This window comes from Ostrinia nubilalis, chromosome 16 (assembly GCF_963855985.1).
Source record: "Ostrinia nubilalis chromosome 16, ilOstNubi1.1, whole genome shotgun sequence".
NCBI classification, from domain to species: Eukaryota; Metazoa; Arthropoda; class Insecta; order Lepidoptera; family Crambidae; genus Ostrinia; species Ostrinia nubilalis.
This window is the reverse complement of record NC_087103.1, coordinates 1,573,964-1,587,677: the sequence shown is the minus strand read 5'-3', so window position 1 is coordinate 1,587,677 and position 13,714 is coordinate 1,573,964. Positions and strand designations below refer to the sequence as shown.

The 13,714-nt window shown below is 42.5% G+C and overlaps 2 protein-coding genes across 2 annotated transcripts in view; both read right to left on the bottom strand.

Moving 5' to 3' along the window:
• LOC135079223 (uncharacterized) overlaps positions 1–13,714 on the bottom strand; it is a 369,397-nt gene that overhangs the window by 78,277 nt on the left and 277,406 nt on the right. The window lies entirely within an intron of this gene.
• LOC135079225 (AP-3 complex subunit beta-2) overlaps positions 1–13,714 on the bottom strand; it is a 42,558-nt gene that overhangs the window by 25,569 nt on the left and 3,275 nt on the right. Inside the window, exons 2-13 of the mRNA XM_063973816.1 lie at positions 13,454–13,630; positions 13,070–13,177; positions 12,526–12,664; positions 11,550–11,710; positions 11,046–11,189; positions 10,323–10,428; positions 9,027–9,231; positions 7,447–7,556; positions 5,477–5,635; positions 3,643–3,751; positions 2,341–2,449; positions 886–997 (exon numbers count right to left, since the gene is read on the bottom strand). Coding sequence (XP_063829886.1) covers positions 886–997; positions 2,341–2,449; positions 3,643–3,751; positions 5,477–5,635; positions 7,447–7,556; positions 9,027–9,231; positions 10,323–10,428; positions 11,046–11,189; positions 11,550–11,710; positions 12,526–12,664; positions 13,070–13,177; positions 13,454–13,560 — 1,569 coding nt within the window. The 5' untranslated portion in view covers positions 13,561–13,630. The remainder of the gene's footprint in view (positions 1–885; positions 998–2,340; positions 2,450–3,642; positions 3,752–5,476; positions 5,636–7,446; positions 7,557–9,026; positions 9,232–10,322; positions 10,429–11,045; positions 11,190–11,549; positions 11,711–12,525; positions 12,665–13,069; positions 13,178–13,453; positions 13,631–13,714) is intronic.

Sequence of the window (13,714 nt, the reverse complement as noted above, 5' to 3'; positions counted from 1 at the left end):
TATCGGGAGAGAAAGGGATGGATATAGCCCGGGGCCCTATAAATACGGAGCGAGGCGCTCCGGTAGTTAAGTTTATATGATGTTGTTGTTGTGTTCAGTTCAGAGAACACGTGCTCCGAGCAACAAGTGATCTGAAGAAGCAAGAACTGAGAAAAGGAAGCGAATAATAAACGCGAGAAGTCTCAGCAAGTGAAATAGTGGTTTTATTCCTGCAAGTAGCACCTACTACGCCTGACATAGTAAGGGCAAGCTCTCAACGGCAGTCATCATCGTCCGGTCAGCGCTCTCGAACACACACAAACGCATACAGTCCACTGCAGTCCACCACAATGATGGCACACGTTTCTGTCCTGACGTCATAGCTCGCGAGCTAGTAAAACGATGTAGCGGCTGGCTGGCAGCTTGGTCGGGTGATTGATAGCTTCATAGCTAAGGATAGGAGCTGTAGTTTTACTAGCTCGTCCTGGAATAGGAAAGTGACAGAACAAGAACACCTGGACTAGGAAATTAGTAGGACCATCCTTTGAAGCAAAAATGCAATGAGTTGATCTCCCTGTGCCTTTAATGGGAATATGGTTTCCAGAGACAGACATACTTATGCCCGTTTTCACCATTAATCCCTAATTTTTAAGTGACCCCTATTAGTGACATAGCAGGAATTTTATTTTCAAAGGGGTCACTCAGATTGCCATTGAAAACGGTCATTATTTCTCCGTTTTGTAGGGTTGTCATGGATATGTAGTACCGGTTATGGATACGGTTACGGATATAGGAATAATATTATACTGGTTACGGTTACGGATTTTTTTTTCGGATATCCGAAAGTTACGGTTACGGATATCCATAACATCCCTGGTTTTAAGGTCCAAAATCCTTGCAACGCACCTGGTCGGCGAAGTTGGCAGCCATGTGTGCCAAGATGGCGGCGGCGCGCGGGTGCTTGGCGCCGTGCTCCGCCACCAGCCACACGGCCGCCGCGCGCGCGGCTGGAGCCAGCCTGAAACATATAGCGTTTCAAGGTATAGTCCGGTCTGTGAGCACGTAGAATTTCGTCCAATGACCCCAAGCTACCCATCCTTATCGCTTCCGCGTAATTATATTGCCGTCGCGACTGTGCGACGGGCGCCCGCAGTGAGTGTGCGAGCGCGACAGCAACATAATTACGCGCGAGCGATAAGGATGGGTAGCTTGGGGTCATTGGACAAAATTCTACGTGCTCGGAGACCGGGCTTTATCTGTGTGTGTGTCTGTCTGTGGCATCATAGCTCCCGAACGGGTGAACCGGTTTTGATTTTGTTTTTTTTGTTTGAAAGGTGAATTAGTCGAAAGTGTTCTTAGCTATGTTTGATGAAAATCGGTCCAAAATGGCCGCCGCCATAAAATGGTAAAATATTGTTAATTTTTAGAGTTTATTTTTTGTGTCTGGAGTTTTTGAAATTTTTAATTTAATTTTATGCTATTAGCAACCCCTTTCGAGAGTCGATGTTCTGCCAGCCTCAAAGTCTCAGCCCTCACAGTGTCAAAGTGGCGCTGAATTATCGTCGCTGCAACGTCAATTTCGACGGTCTGTAGCGGGTTTCCACCAAAAAAATGAAGTTTTCGAGTACCGACTTCAGGCTAGAATACGTAGTGTGGGCAGGTCTTTCACTAGGTGAACCGATGATCTGGTTAAAGTCGTGAGAAGTACCTGAATGCCGGCAGTATACGATCAGTCGTTGTGGAAATCCATCCTCCGTTTAACAGTGGATGTTATTTGGCTGAAAAGAACGAACCTGAAATCTTCTGCGATATTACAAGTACAACCACAGATTATTCTGTGGTTGTAATAAATACTACGTACAGAAGTTTTACTTCGCGAAGGTATTTAAAAAAATGTATGCTCAATGTCATTAACAATATGGTGTAATTTAGCCTGTCTCAAGAGTCAAGCACCATTTTGTTGACAAACGTCAGTGATCGGCACTGCGCCGAAGCTATAGGGCTGACTTCGGTAAAATGATGTGACGTGAGGTGCCAAACTGCTGAAAATGGCGGAGGAAATACTTGGTTTAGCATGAATTATCATGAATAATATTAACTACTTATTTACCTCTCAGTGTCTTGAGGCAACTTAAAAAAGTACATTCTGTGTTTTTATTATTATTTAGGCAGTTAAATACTGCACAGTATTTAGTACACCATTTTCTTTATTTTCTTCCGTCAAACACAAGAATACGCGTGCGTGAGTCAATGTTCGCTCGTATGTGAGGCCTTGTCGAATAGTATCCTGTAGGTGGGCCATCGTGCGTGTTTTGTTTTCGATGTAAACTCGCGGAGATGAACAGGCCTGGTAACACTAACCTGTCCTGTCGTAGCAGCTTGGCGGCGCGCGCGACGGCAGCACGGGCGGACGCGGCTCCACCGCCCACCACGCGTTTCACCACCACCACCGCTTCACACACCACCCACTCTGCATACCAAGTAACAATAATACTACAATACACGTCACTGTTCAGTCAGCGTCGCATAGGTCGTGACATCACAGAATAATACAGTGTTAGTCACGATAAAGTGCACATATAAAAATAGATGAAACTAAAGCCTGGTCCGTGAGCACGTAGAATCCCGTCCAATGACCCCAAGCTGCCCATCCTTGTCGCCCGCACGTAATTATGTTGCTGTCGCGCTCACACACTCACTGCGGGCGCCCGTCGCACAGTCGCGACAGCAATATAATTACACGCGAGCGATAAGGATGGGTAGCTTGGGGTCATTGGACGGGATTCTACGTGCTCACGGACCAGGCTTTAGACCTATTTTTATCGACAAAAAAGAGGTAATTTTTTTTTATAGAATTTTTTTTTTCTTCTAATTACTTATTGTAAAGAAAACGTAATAACTTTTAAACTAAGAGGTATATCCTGATAAAATAAAAAACAGTAATTAATAATGCTATAATAACAGGCGATACTAAAAAATACATAAAATACTCAGAATATGCTAACAAATAATAAAAAATAATACTTTTTGAAAAAATCTGCTTTTAAATTCGTGTTTTTTTGGTTATTTGATAATTTTCTCCAAATAATTTCCCCATAACAGGTGGTTTTTGGAATAGCTGGAATGGAGGCCGCGTACCGGAAAACGCAGCGTGGGACGTCCACCTACAACAGTGGTTCTTAACCTTTATGTCACGAGGGACCATTTAAAAAAAAATCTGTCTTGCCAGGGACCACTTTTTTTTGAAAATATTATGAAAGGGGAGGTCAATTTCTCGCCCACTGTGCGCCGTTTGCGTTGTGTTGCCTCGACTCATCAGGTCACATCACTTGTTTATTACGAATATTACGATGTGTTCGTGGACCACTTGTAATGACTCCAGGGACCACCAGTGGTCCGCGGACCACCGGTTAAGAACCACTGACCTACAAGGTGGACCGACGACATCGTAAAGGTAGCAGGAAAGCGCTGGACGCAGGCCGCTACCAATCGATCAACATGGAAAGCATTGGGGGAGGCCTATGTTCAGCAGTGGATGTCCTATGGCTGAAATGATGAACAGATGGTTTTTATTACCTTGTATTATTCTCTATCGTATTACATTTGTAAAACTAAAAATCGCATATCTCTATCCCTATCACATTTAATTATGTTTATATTTACCATCTTTGCTAGACAGCAGATGCAAAAGTCCATTGAGGCAAGTCTCAGTTTCCGAGTGTATGGCAACCGCTAACCTGCCTATCGCTTGAATGGTAGCTCCAGCAAATGCCTGAAATTAAAAATTTAAAAAAATAAATCGACCTCTAGTTTGATAAATTAAAAGTAACGGACTTTTAATTGATCAAACCGCCACGGGCAAAAGCCAGTATAGAAAGTATCTCAAGTCTGTATCTAATATGAAAACAATGGTCCTTCGAGCCGGATAATATTCCAACCTTATTACTAGAAGTGACGTAGGTCTGGAATTTCCTTAACACCACAGGAGCGCTGGACTCGGTGGCGAGGTTGGTGAGGATCTCCAGCTTGAGCAGCTTGATGTGCGTCGGGTCCGACATGAAAAGGCTAGAAAATTCTAGACTATGTCTACTAAGTCGCTTGTTAAAATCCGGCTCGAAGGACCAGAATAGCGGAGCGAAGAACTACTTACAGGGAGAGGTCCTAGGATGTTGCACTTGTTTTTTATCAAACACTTTCCCGTGTATTTTCGTGGTATTTGCTTGCTTTTAATCCTACCTAGCTTAATGTGAGTGGGGTCCAACATAAAGACTAGAATATTCCAGACCTAGAATATACTAGATAGCTGGTTCAAATCCGGCTCGGAGGACCAGAATGTCTGTTAAATGAAGGACTTAAGGTATTTTCTTATTTTTCTTTCGTTTTTGATTATTGACGCAATATATGCTTGCGGGTGCTTCTAACCCGGCCTTGTGGCTAGAAATTCCCAGGTTATCCTATACACTGGATTTATATCCAACAGAAATATTAGCATTCCTACCTTATCACTAGAAGTGACGTATGTCTGAAATTCCCGTAACACTACAGGAGCGCTGGACTCCGTGGCAAGTTTGGTGAGGATCTCCAGCTTGAGCAGCTTGAGCAGCTTGAGCAGCTTGATGAGGGTCGGGTCGGACGTGCAACTAGGTCTCTACACTTGTTGGCTGATTGAAATCCGGCTCGAAGGACCAGAATGAATGGTAAGCTAAGGACTACTTACATGGAAATGTGTAGAGCAGCTTGATGTGCATCGGATCGGACATGCGACTAGGTCTCTACACTAGGTCGCTAGATAAAATCCGGCTCGAAGGACCAAGAAAGTAAGCGAATTATTTATAATAAATTGTGTAGAGTAATTTTTAATCGTACCTTATCACTAGAAGTGACGTATGTCTGGAATTCCCTTAACACGACAGGAGCGCTGGACTCGGTGGCGAGGTTGGTGAGGATCTCCAGTTTAAGCAGCTTAATGTGGGTGGGGTCCAACATACAAAGACTAGAATATTCCAGACCTAGAATATACTAGATAGCTAGTTCAAATCCGGCTCGGAGGACCAGAATGTCTGTTAAATGAAGGACTTAAGGTATTTTCTTATTTTTCTTTCGTTTTTGATTATTGACGCAATATATGCTTGCGGGTGCTTCTAATCCGGCCTTGTGTCTAGAAAATCCCAGGTTATCCTATACACTGGATTTATATCCAACAGAAATATTAGCATTCCTACCTTATCACTAGAAGTGACGTATGTCTGGAACTCCCGTAACACGACCGGAGCGCTGGACTCGGTGGCGAGGTTGGTGAGAATGTTCAGCTTGAGCAGCTAGATGTGGGTCGGGTCCAATCAAAGGCTTTAAAAATTCTAAACCATCCCCACAATGGTAGCTAGTTGAAATCCGGCTCGAAGGACCAAAATAGCGAAGCGAAGGACTACTTACAGGGAAACGTGTAGAGAAGTCTCAGGATGCTAGCTTTAATGTTTTTAACGCGTTTTGATCCTACCTTGTCGCTGGAAGTGACGTATGTTTGGAACTCCCTCAGCACGACTGGTGCGCTGGACTCGGTGGCGAGGTTGGTGAGGATCTCCAGCTTAAGCAGCTTGATGTGCGTGGGGTCGGAGTTGCGCACGAAGAACGATTTCAGGAACGGCTCGAAGAGACCCTGGAACGAATGATTTTACACTTTAACACTGTATCGGAAAGGTAGAAACATATCTTGTACAGAAATAGAATAAATTGACACACATTAAAATAGGGATGTTTCCTAGGTAAAAAAGCAAGTTTTAATTAGTCCGTCAGTTAATGTAAAGAGATAAAGCGTGCCAAAGTACTAAAGAAAAGGCCCGTGACGTCAGTGAGTGCGTAAAAGTGCAGCACTTTGTGACGTCGCGCGGAACTTCAACGCATTATAACTTTGTAATTATTTGTTTGATTGACAATTCAAAATATACGTGTTCAATATTTTTTATATCAAAATTGACGGACTAAACTATTTTTTTTAGGAAACTAGCCTATTATGATACACTAACTAATCTGTAACCGACGATTTTGAGTGGTCCGCTCTCGCGTGACTACCCCACTCCACTTGTGTTCAATCATAGGTTACTACATAAATACACAGTTGGTTGGAATTCTTTATGTACTCTTATTTGCTACTGGTGAGTAAATTCTGGTTGATTGTTCTTTTAATAAATAAATAAAATTTCCACTGAAAAAAAGAAAACATTCAAAGCGCTTTTACATTAGAGCGTTAGAAGCACGACAGCAGCGCGGCAGCGGCGTTTTTATAATGTGAAGGGAGGCTTCCGCTGTCACATAGTATGAAATTATTAAGTCACCTAAATGTCTCTCTCATGGTCTGTGATGTTTTTTTAGACTGCTAGCAGGCCTGTTCATCTCCGCGAGTTTACATCGAAAACAAAACACGCACGATGGCCCACCTACAGGATACTATTGGACAAGGCCTCACATACGAGCGAACATTGACTCACGCACGCGTATTCTTGTGTATGATGGAAGAAAATAAACAAAATGGTGTACTAAATACTGTGCAGTATTTAACTGCCTAAATAAAAAACACAGAATGTACTTTTTTAAGTTGCCTCAAGACACTGAGAGGTAAATAAATAGTTAATATTATTCATAATAATGCATGCTAAATCATGTATTTCCTCAACCATTTTCCGCAGTTTGGCACCTCACGTCACATCATTTTACCGAAGTCAGCCCTATAGCTTCGGCGCAGTGCCGATCACTGACATTTGTCAACAAAATGGTGCTTGACTCTTGAGACAGGCTAAATTACACCATATTGTTAATGACATTGAGCATACATTTTTTTTAAATACCTTCGCGAAGTAAAACTTCTGTACGTAGTACTTATTATTATTCTGTGGCTATACTGTTGAAACTTGGTAAGTAGATGTATTCTGTGAACCGCATTAAGATTTTGATGCAAAAATAAAAAAATAATAATAAATATTGGGGGCTCTCCATACTTAGAACTGAAACTCAAATTTTTTTTTTTCATCAAACACATACGTGTGGGGTATCTATGGATAGGTCTTCAAAAATGATATCGAGGTTTCTAAAACATTTTTTTTCTAAACCGAATAGTTTGCGTGACAGACGCTTCCAAAGTGGAAAAAAGTTGGTCCCCCCCTCTAACTTCTAAAATAAGAAAATGAAAAATCTAAAAAAAAAACATATTATTATGATGTATATTACTATAAAAACTACCAACGAAAATTGTTTTGAACGAGATCTAGTAAGCAGTTTTTTTTAATACCTTGTAAATCGTAAACCGCTTATTACCGCGTAATCTTTCATACAAATAAATTAAAAAAAATAATACTTTCATAAATACGGAACCCTTGGTGTGTGAGTCCGACACGCACTTGGCCGGTTTTTTTAGACTGCTAGTATTTACTGTCAATATCACAAACTCATATTGCAAGCTACTGAGGCACTTACCGGTTTAGTAACTGTGAGCGAGGCGATGGAGTTGAGGACCACGCTTTGCACCTCGGTAGGAGCTCGTAAGAGCCGCACCATAGCCTTTGCCACTGGGGGTAACTCTTGCACTGGAATGATATTTAACACAAACATTTATGCTGGATTTCTATATTCAATCCTAATCCAAGTTATACGGATTTGGATTGTCAACTGTCAAATTTTAATATGTTTTTGGCCAAAATAACTGCGGTTTTTGATGTTTTTACATTTTTATATTGTTTATAAGACTATTTAAATATTAAAGTGTAAATGCATCGAAAATTTTGGAAATACAGGGTGTTAGGTAAATGGGTATATGAGCCGATACTAGCCCATGTTAACATGGGCATATAAATGGTATGGTGAAGTCAGAAATTTGATAACATCATTTTAGTTTTTTTAATTTTCATACAAAATAAATTTTATAAAATCCGATTTGTATGAAAAATAAAATATTTAAAATGAAGATATCAATTTTCTGACTTCACCATACCATTTATATGACCATGTTAACATGGGCTAGTGTCGGCTCATATACCCATTTACCAAACACCCTGTATAATCTAAAACTGAATTCAATTTGACAGTTGTAATCCGGATTTGGACAAGGATCGATTATGGGAATCGGGCGTTAGTGAGCAGCTAAATAGATCTGTAATACAGCAGCGGACAGTGGTTTAAATCTAGACTGTCGCCTCACAGGCTCCCTCTCAGTTCCTGCTCTGAAGTATGGGCTTGGCTCGCAGCAGGAGATGGTGGTCTAGATGTAGACCAGTGGGCAGTGGTTTGTATCTGGACTGTAGCCTCACAGGCTCCCGCTACATTCACCCGGCCGCAGTAGTAAAACAGCTGGGCTACAGCCATGACAACGCCCGAGTTCCTGCTCTACAGCAGAGGCATAGTTGCCCGCAGCAACAGGCGGTGGTCTGGATCTAGACTGTAGTCTCACAGGCTCCCGATACACTCACCCGGGCGGCAGTGGTAGAACAGCTGCCCCGCAGAAATGACGACGCCCGAAGTGCTGCAGAGACTGTGGCCTCACAGGCTCCCTCTCGCTACTCACCCGGGCCGCAGTGGTAGAACAGCTGGGCTACAGCCATGACGACGCCTGAGTTTCTGCTCTGCAGCAGAGGCTTGGCTGCCCGCAGCAACAGGCGGTGGTCTGGATTTAGACTGTAGCCTCACAGGCTCCTTTTCATCGCACTCACCCGGGCGGCAGTTGTAGAACAACATACATATTATACATAGTAGTAGCCTACAGCTATGACGACCCTCGAAGTGCTGCAGAGACTGTGGCCTCACAGGCTTCCTCTCGCTACTCACCCGGGCCGCAGTGGTAGAACAGCTGGGCTACAGCCATGACAACGCCTGAGTTTCTGCTCTGCAGCAGAGGCTTGGCTGCCCGCAGCAACAGGCGGTGGTCTGGATCTAGACTGTGGCCTCACAGGCTCCCGCTACACTCACCCGGTCGGCAGTGATAGAACAGCTGCCCCACAGCCATGACGACGTCCGAATTTCTGCAGAGCCTGTGGCCTCACAGGCTCCCTCTCTCTACTCACCCGGGCCGCAGTGGTAGAACAGCTGGGCTACAGCCATGACGACGCCTGAATTCCTGCTCTGCAGTAAAGGCTTGGCTGCCCGCAGTAATAGACGATGGTCGGGGTCTAGACTTGGCGACTGTGCCGAGTGTCTCTTAGGAGACGTAGGTTCATCGCTGTCGGAATCGTAGAACGGCTTGTCCGAGTCGCTGTCGCTTGAGTAGTTCTGGACAAAGGTATTATTATTATTAAAAGAAGCTCAAAATCTATATCTATAAATCGTTTCACCCACGAAGACGCGCCCACCAATTTTTGGTCGAGGGAAGCGCGGGGTGCGGGGAGTTTGATCCGAGCAATCCGAGCGTCATTGTAGTGTGCGTGTGCACTCATGGATAATTTAGTGTGTACCGATAACACTCAAAAATTAGCGGAAGAATGGTGGGGCGTGTCTTCGTGGATGAAACGATCTATGAGTATACTCTCTAATCTACAGTTTGAATGTAGATTAGAGAGTATACTCGTAGATCGTTTTTGAATTCTCGAAATCAACTCGAATTTGTCTAAAACCCGGTCCGTGAGCACGTAGAATTTTGTCCAATGACCCCTACCTACCCATCCTTATCGCTCGCGCGTAATTTTATTTCTGTCGCGACTGTGCGACTGGCACCCGCAGTGAGTGTGCGAGCGCGATAGTAACATAATTGGACAAAATTCTACGTGCACTAGTAAAAAAATTGCGCACTTTATAGCTAAGGCAATGAGGCGGTAATCATGCGATCACGGTTTGATGCAAAATGTACGACACTGCAACAGCACGATTATCGTTGTCTGTTTCAAGCCTTAGGCCTCAGCCTCGAGTTTAGCGGGCAGCGGGGCGGGAGCGGCGGCGGCGCGGGAGCGGGGCGGGCAACGCAGACCCGTTCTCGAAACAAGCGGGCAGCTCGCGCGGCGCTTTAGCGGCGAAGTGTTGTGTTCGGGGTTGTGTTGTCGAGATATTTGTTTTTATTCGCAAACGAAATGTTTGAACAACGGCGACAATTTTATTTCGATTCTATTCCTAACGCTCGATTTATTGTGGGCAAAAGAAGGAGTGCGCTGCCCGCTCGTTGCCCGCTCCTGCGCCGCTGCCCGCTCCGGCGCCGCTCCCGCGCCGCTGTTTTCGAGAACCGGTCTATTTGATTCTACGCATAAGATCCTGCCGCTCCCGCGCCGCCGCCGCTCCCGCCCCGCTGCCCGCTAAACTCGAGGCTGAGGCCTTATTGTATAAAGCTCTACAATTTTTTACAGAAGCATAGGTATATTTAAAGTTTTTCTTACCTCGCTATTGGGATCAGGGAAGCAAGTCTTGGCATATACGGTCAGGACATTAAGCAGCGCCAGTTGACCCCATTCATCCACATCGGCTAGCAGTGAGCACAGTTTCCTGAAAGTGTACAAATATTTTTTTGAACATCACAGTAATAAATAAGGCCAAACCGGTAGCTCTTGTCTATGGATCGAATATGTAATTCACCGTTTGCTGTCTCTAGATCAGTGGTTCTTAACCGGTGGTCCGCGGACCACTGGTGGTCTCTGGAGGCATTCCAAGTGGTCCGCGAGGACATCGTAAGAAACAAGTGACGTGATGAGTCGAGTCAACACAACGCAAACGGCGCACAGTGGGCGAGAAATCGACCTCCCCTTTCATAGAATTTTGAAAAAAAAAAGTGGTCCCTGACAAGACAGAAATTTGGTAAAATGGTCCCTCGAGACATAAAGGTTAAGAACCACTGCTCTAAGTTAATATGGTCAACGACCAGTACCAACTTATCTCAGAGACACAAGAGTTTCTTTTGCCAGGGTCAATGCTATAGCTTTTTGACTCTGGGATTATGCAGTCACTATCACCTCCTTTTCTTTAAAAACATGCGGTCTTTCAACAGAAGCTTTTGCCTGTACCTTATCTGTGGATCGATGTAGCCGCTCACCAGTAGCTCCTAATCTGCAAATCTGGATTGATTAGCTGGTAGCCCTTGTTCCCTGGTTATTGCTGTCACTCACCGGTAACTCCTGTGGATGAGGCTCATCCTGTCAGGACAGACCTCCGAGAAGGCCATAGCAGCCGAGCCTACCACGAGCGGTGCCTTGTCCGACAGCAGCTTGTCTATTATAGCCACCAGCTCCTCCTTCTGGTCGGGGTCGATGCTGGAATAAAAAAATTGTGACAAGAAACATTTCTGTAATTGCCGCATAGAAGGTAAACAGTCTTTGCCCCCTATCCACTACTGATATCGAATGTTCAATGGTTAAACTTCGTGCCTTCAATCATTTATTTGTAGCTCTACAAATCATTATTTTTAGAAATAGTGTACTATATGTATGTGCTAATATTCTAGAATGATACAAAATAATTTTTCAAGATCATACCAAATAATTTCAGGTGAATTAGTGGCCAGAACATACCACTTTTAATATCTTTAAAAAGATATAAAAAGTCTTTTGCAAACAGTATATTTCATCACAGAATTTTAAAATTTCTTTAATCAAAGTTAAAACTACACCTACCTATATAACTTAGGGATGGCGTGAGCAGCCGTTTTCCTGACGTAAGGGCTCATATCACTGGCCGAGTCTCGGATGGCCAGCATGACGATGGGCACGATCATCGTCACGCGAATGGACGACAGCACGCGGAGAGCGCTCGCGCGAATCAGCTGGTTTGGATCCTGAGTTGATCATTTAGACAATTTTAAAAAGATTTGATAAAAAAATAACGATTATAGTACCCTACATCACTGTAATTAGAAAATTACAAAATAAAGTCACGAGTCAGTAAAATCTTCATGTTAGTGAGAACATAAGAAGCACACCTTCCATGCGAAGGTTGCATTAATTTTTTTCTTCTAAGGAATTTTTTGAGTAAAACAACAATTAATCTTAAACTAACTTATCTATCTTAACCGCTATAGTTTTCCTTGAAAGTTCATAAAAAGTACTATTATCATGATTTTTTTCAGATTTTTCAAGCCAACAGTTTAGTTTTTAGAGGGGGGGACGCCCTACTCGAACAAAAATTGGCACTTTAAACTTTAACATTTTGCAAACGGATCTCTAAATCGAAAAATGGTCTTAGAAACCTCTAAGCCATTTTAAAAGACCTATCCAACAATGGGGTAAAAGAAGAAGAAAAAAATTCATCCCCACTTTACATGTAGGGGAGCTACCGTAAAAATTAAAAAAAAAAAAATATGCTACCGTTTTATCGGCGTGATTAATATACATACCTCTACAAAATTACAGCTCTCTAGTGCCAAGTTTCCAAGCAAAACCTCGGACGGACAGACAGACAGATATATCAAAACTATAAGGGTTCCCTTTCAGGACTACAGAACCCTAAAAATTAGGCTACACAACATGTTTAGTATTAAATAAAGCTACTTAAATTATACATAGATAAATGCACACGTTCTGAAAAATAATACTTTGAATAGGATCGAAGATGTTTATTTATTTTTAAAGAGTGAAACTCTCCAATAAATACCTTTAGAGCCCTCTGGAAAGTACTGATGGAAAGGAGTGCCAGGTCCTGCTGCTCCTCTGCGTACCGGACAAGGTACACATACACCAGCTTTTTCACTTCAATGTTCTTTGACACCACATTCTTCACTACTGCTGGGAATCTGAAATAATTAAAATAAGATATAACTATATTCTTAATTTCACTGTTGTTTTGGGCAGTCTAAGTAACAATTTTAAGGATGCCTTAGCACTGATCAGGACAAGACACAAATAATTTCGACTTGTGTCTGGAATATAAGAATTTAAATTTTCGCGTTCCATTTCAATTAAAATAGTAAGACACGGGTCTTAAAGCGACATTTATTAATGAGTTACATTATGCACTCACGGCTTGGAGTTTTCAGCTGCAATGCTGCAGCCGTGGTCACAAGCAGACTGGCGGCGGCCATGTCTTACTATTTTAATTGTGTCTGGAATCTCAGTATTCCATGACCAACAATCGTAACAGTAAATTGCTCTCTGAAAATGTACTTTACTTGATAAAAAAGCCTAAAGTATGTACTTACAAATCAGAAGCATCTCTTCCTTTAGCAATCATGCCAATGATCCGTTTCATAGCCTCAAGTTTCAAGGAGTCTTTTGACCCATCCAGCATTATTTTCAAGTCACCATTCCTAAAACAAATAATTAGTTCATTTATGTCCAAGATTCACATAAATACCAATAACTGCTTCTAAAATTGGCATGCAGGTTTTAAAGTATTGTGATTTAAGGTACTTTTGTGAGTTTTTTCATTAGAAATACTTATGTTGTGTAAAGAACTATAAAATATCAGTCTATTCATCAACTATCCATCTATTTATCTGTTTGGTTAATAACACAGATCACAAGGAAAAACGAATTTATGGAAATTCACTTTAGTTGTTAGTTAAAATGTTATTTTCACTTACTTTTTGTAATCTGGTTGGAAAAATGCCCCAGAAGCCGGATCAGTCGCTGGATATTCCACTTCTCCTGTGACCACTTTGTCATTATTGTAGGATGACGTGCTCGTCATTTTGTTCACTTCAACTAAATATATTTTTCATATAATTTTCCCACGAAATTAAATAAAACACTATTTTAATCACAGATATGGATTAGAGTAGATACAGCAAGTTGATCGTCAAAGCGTGCCATTCCGATATGTCCAAATGGACATACATGGTCGA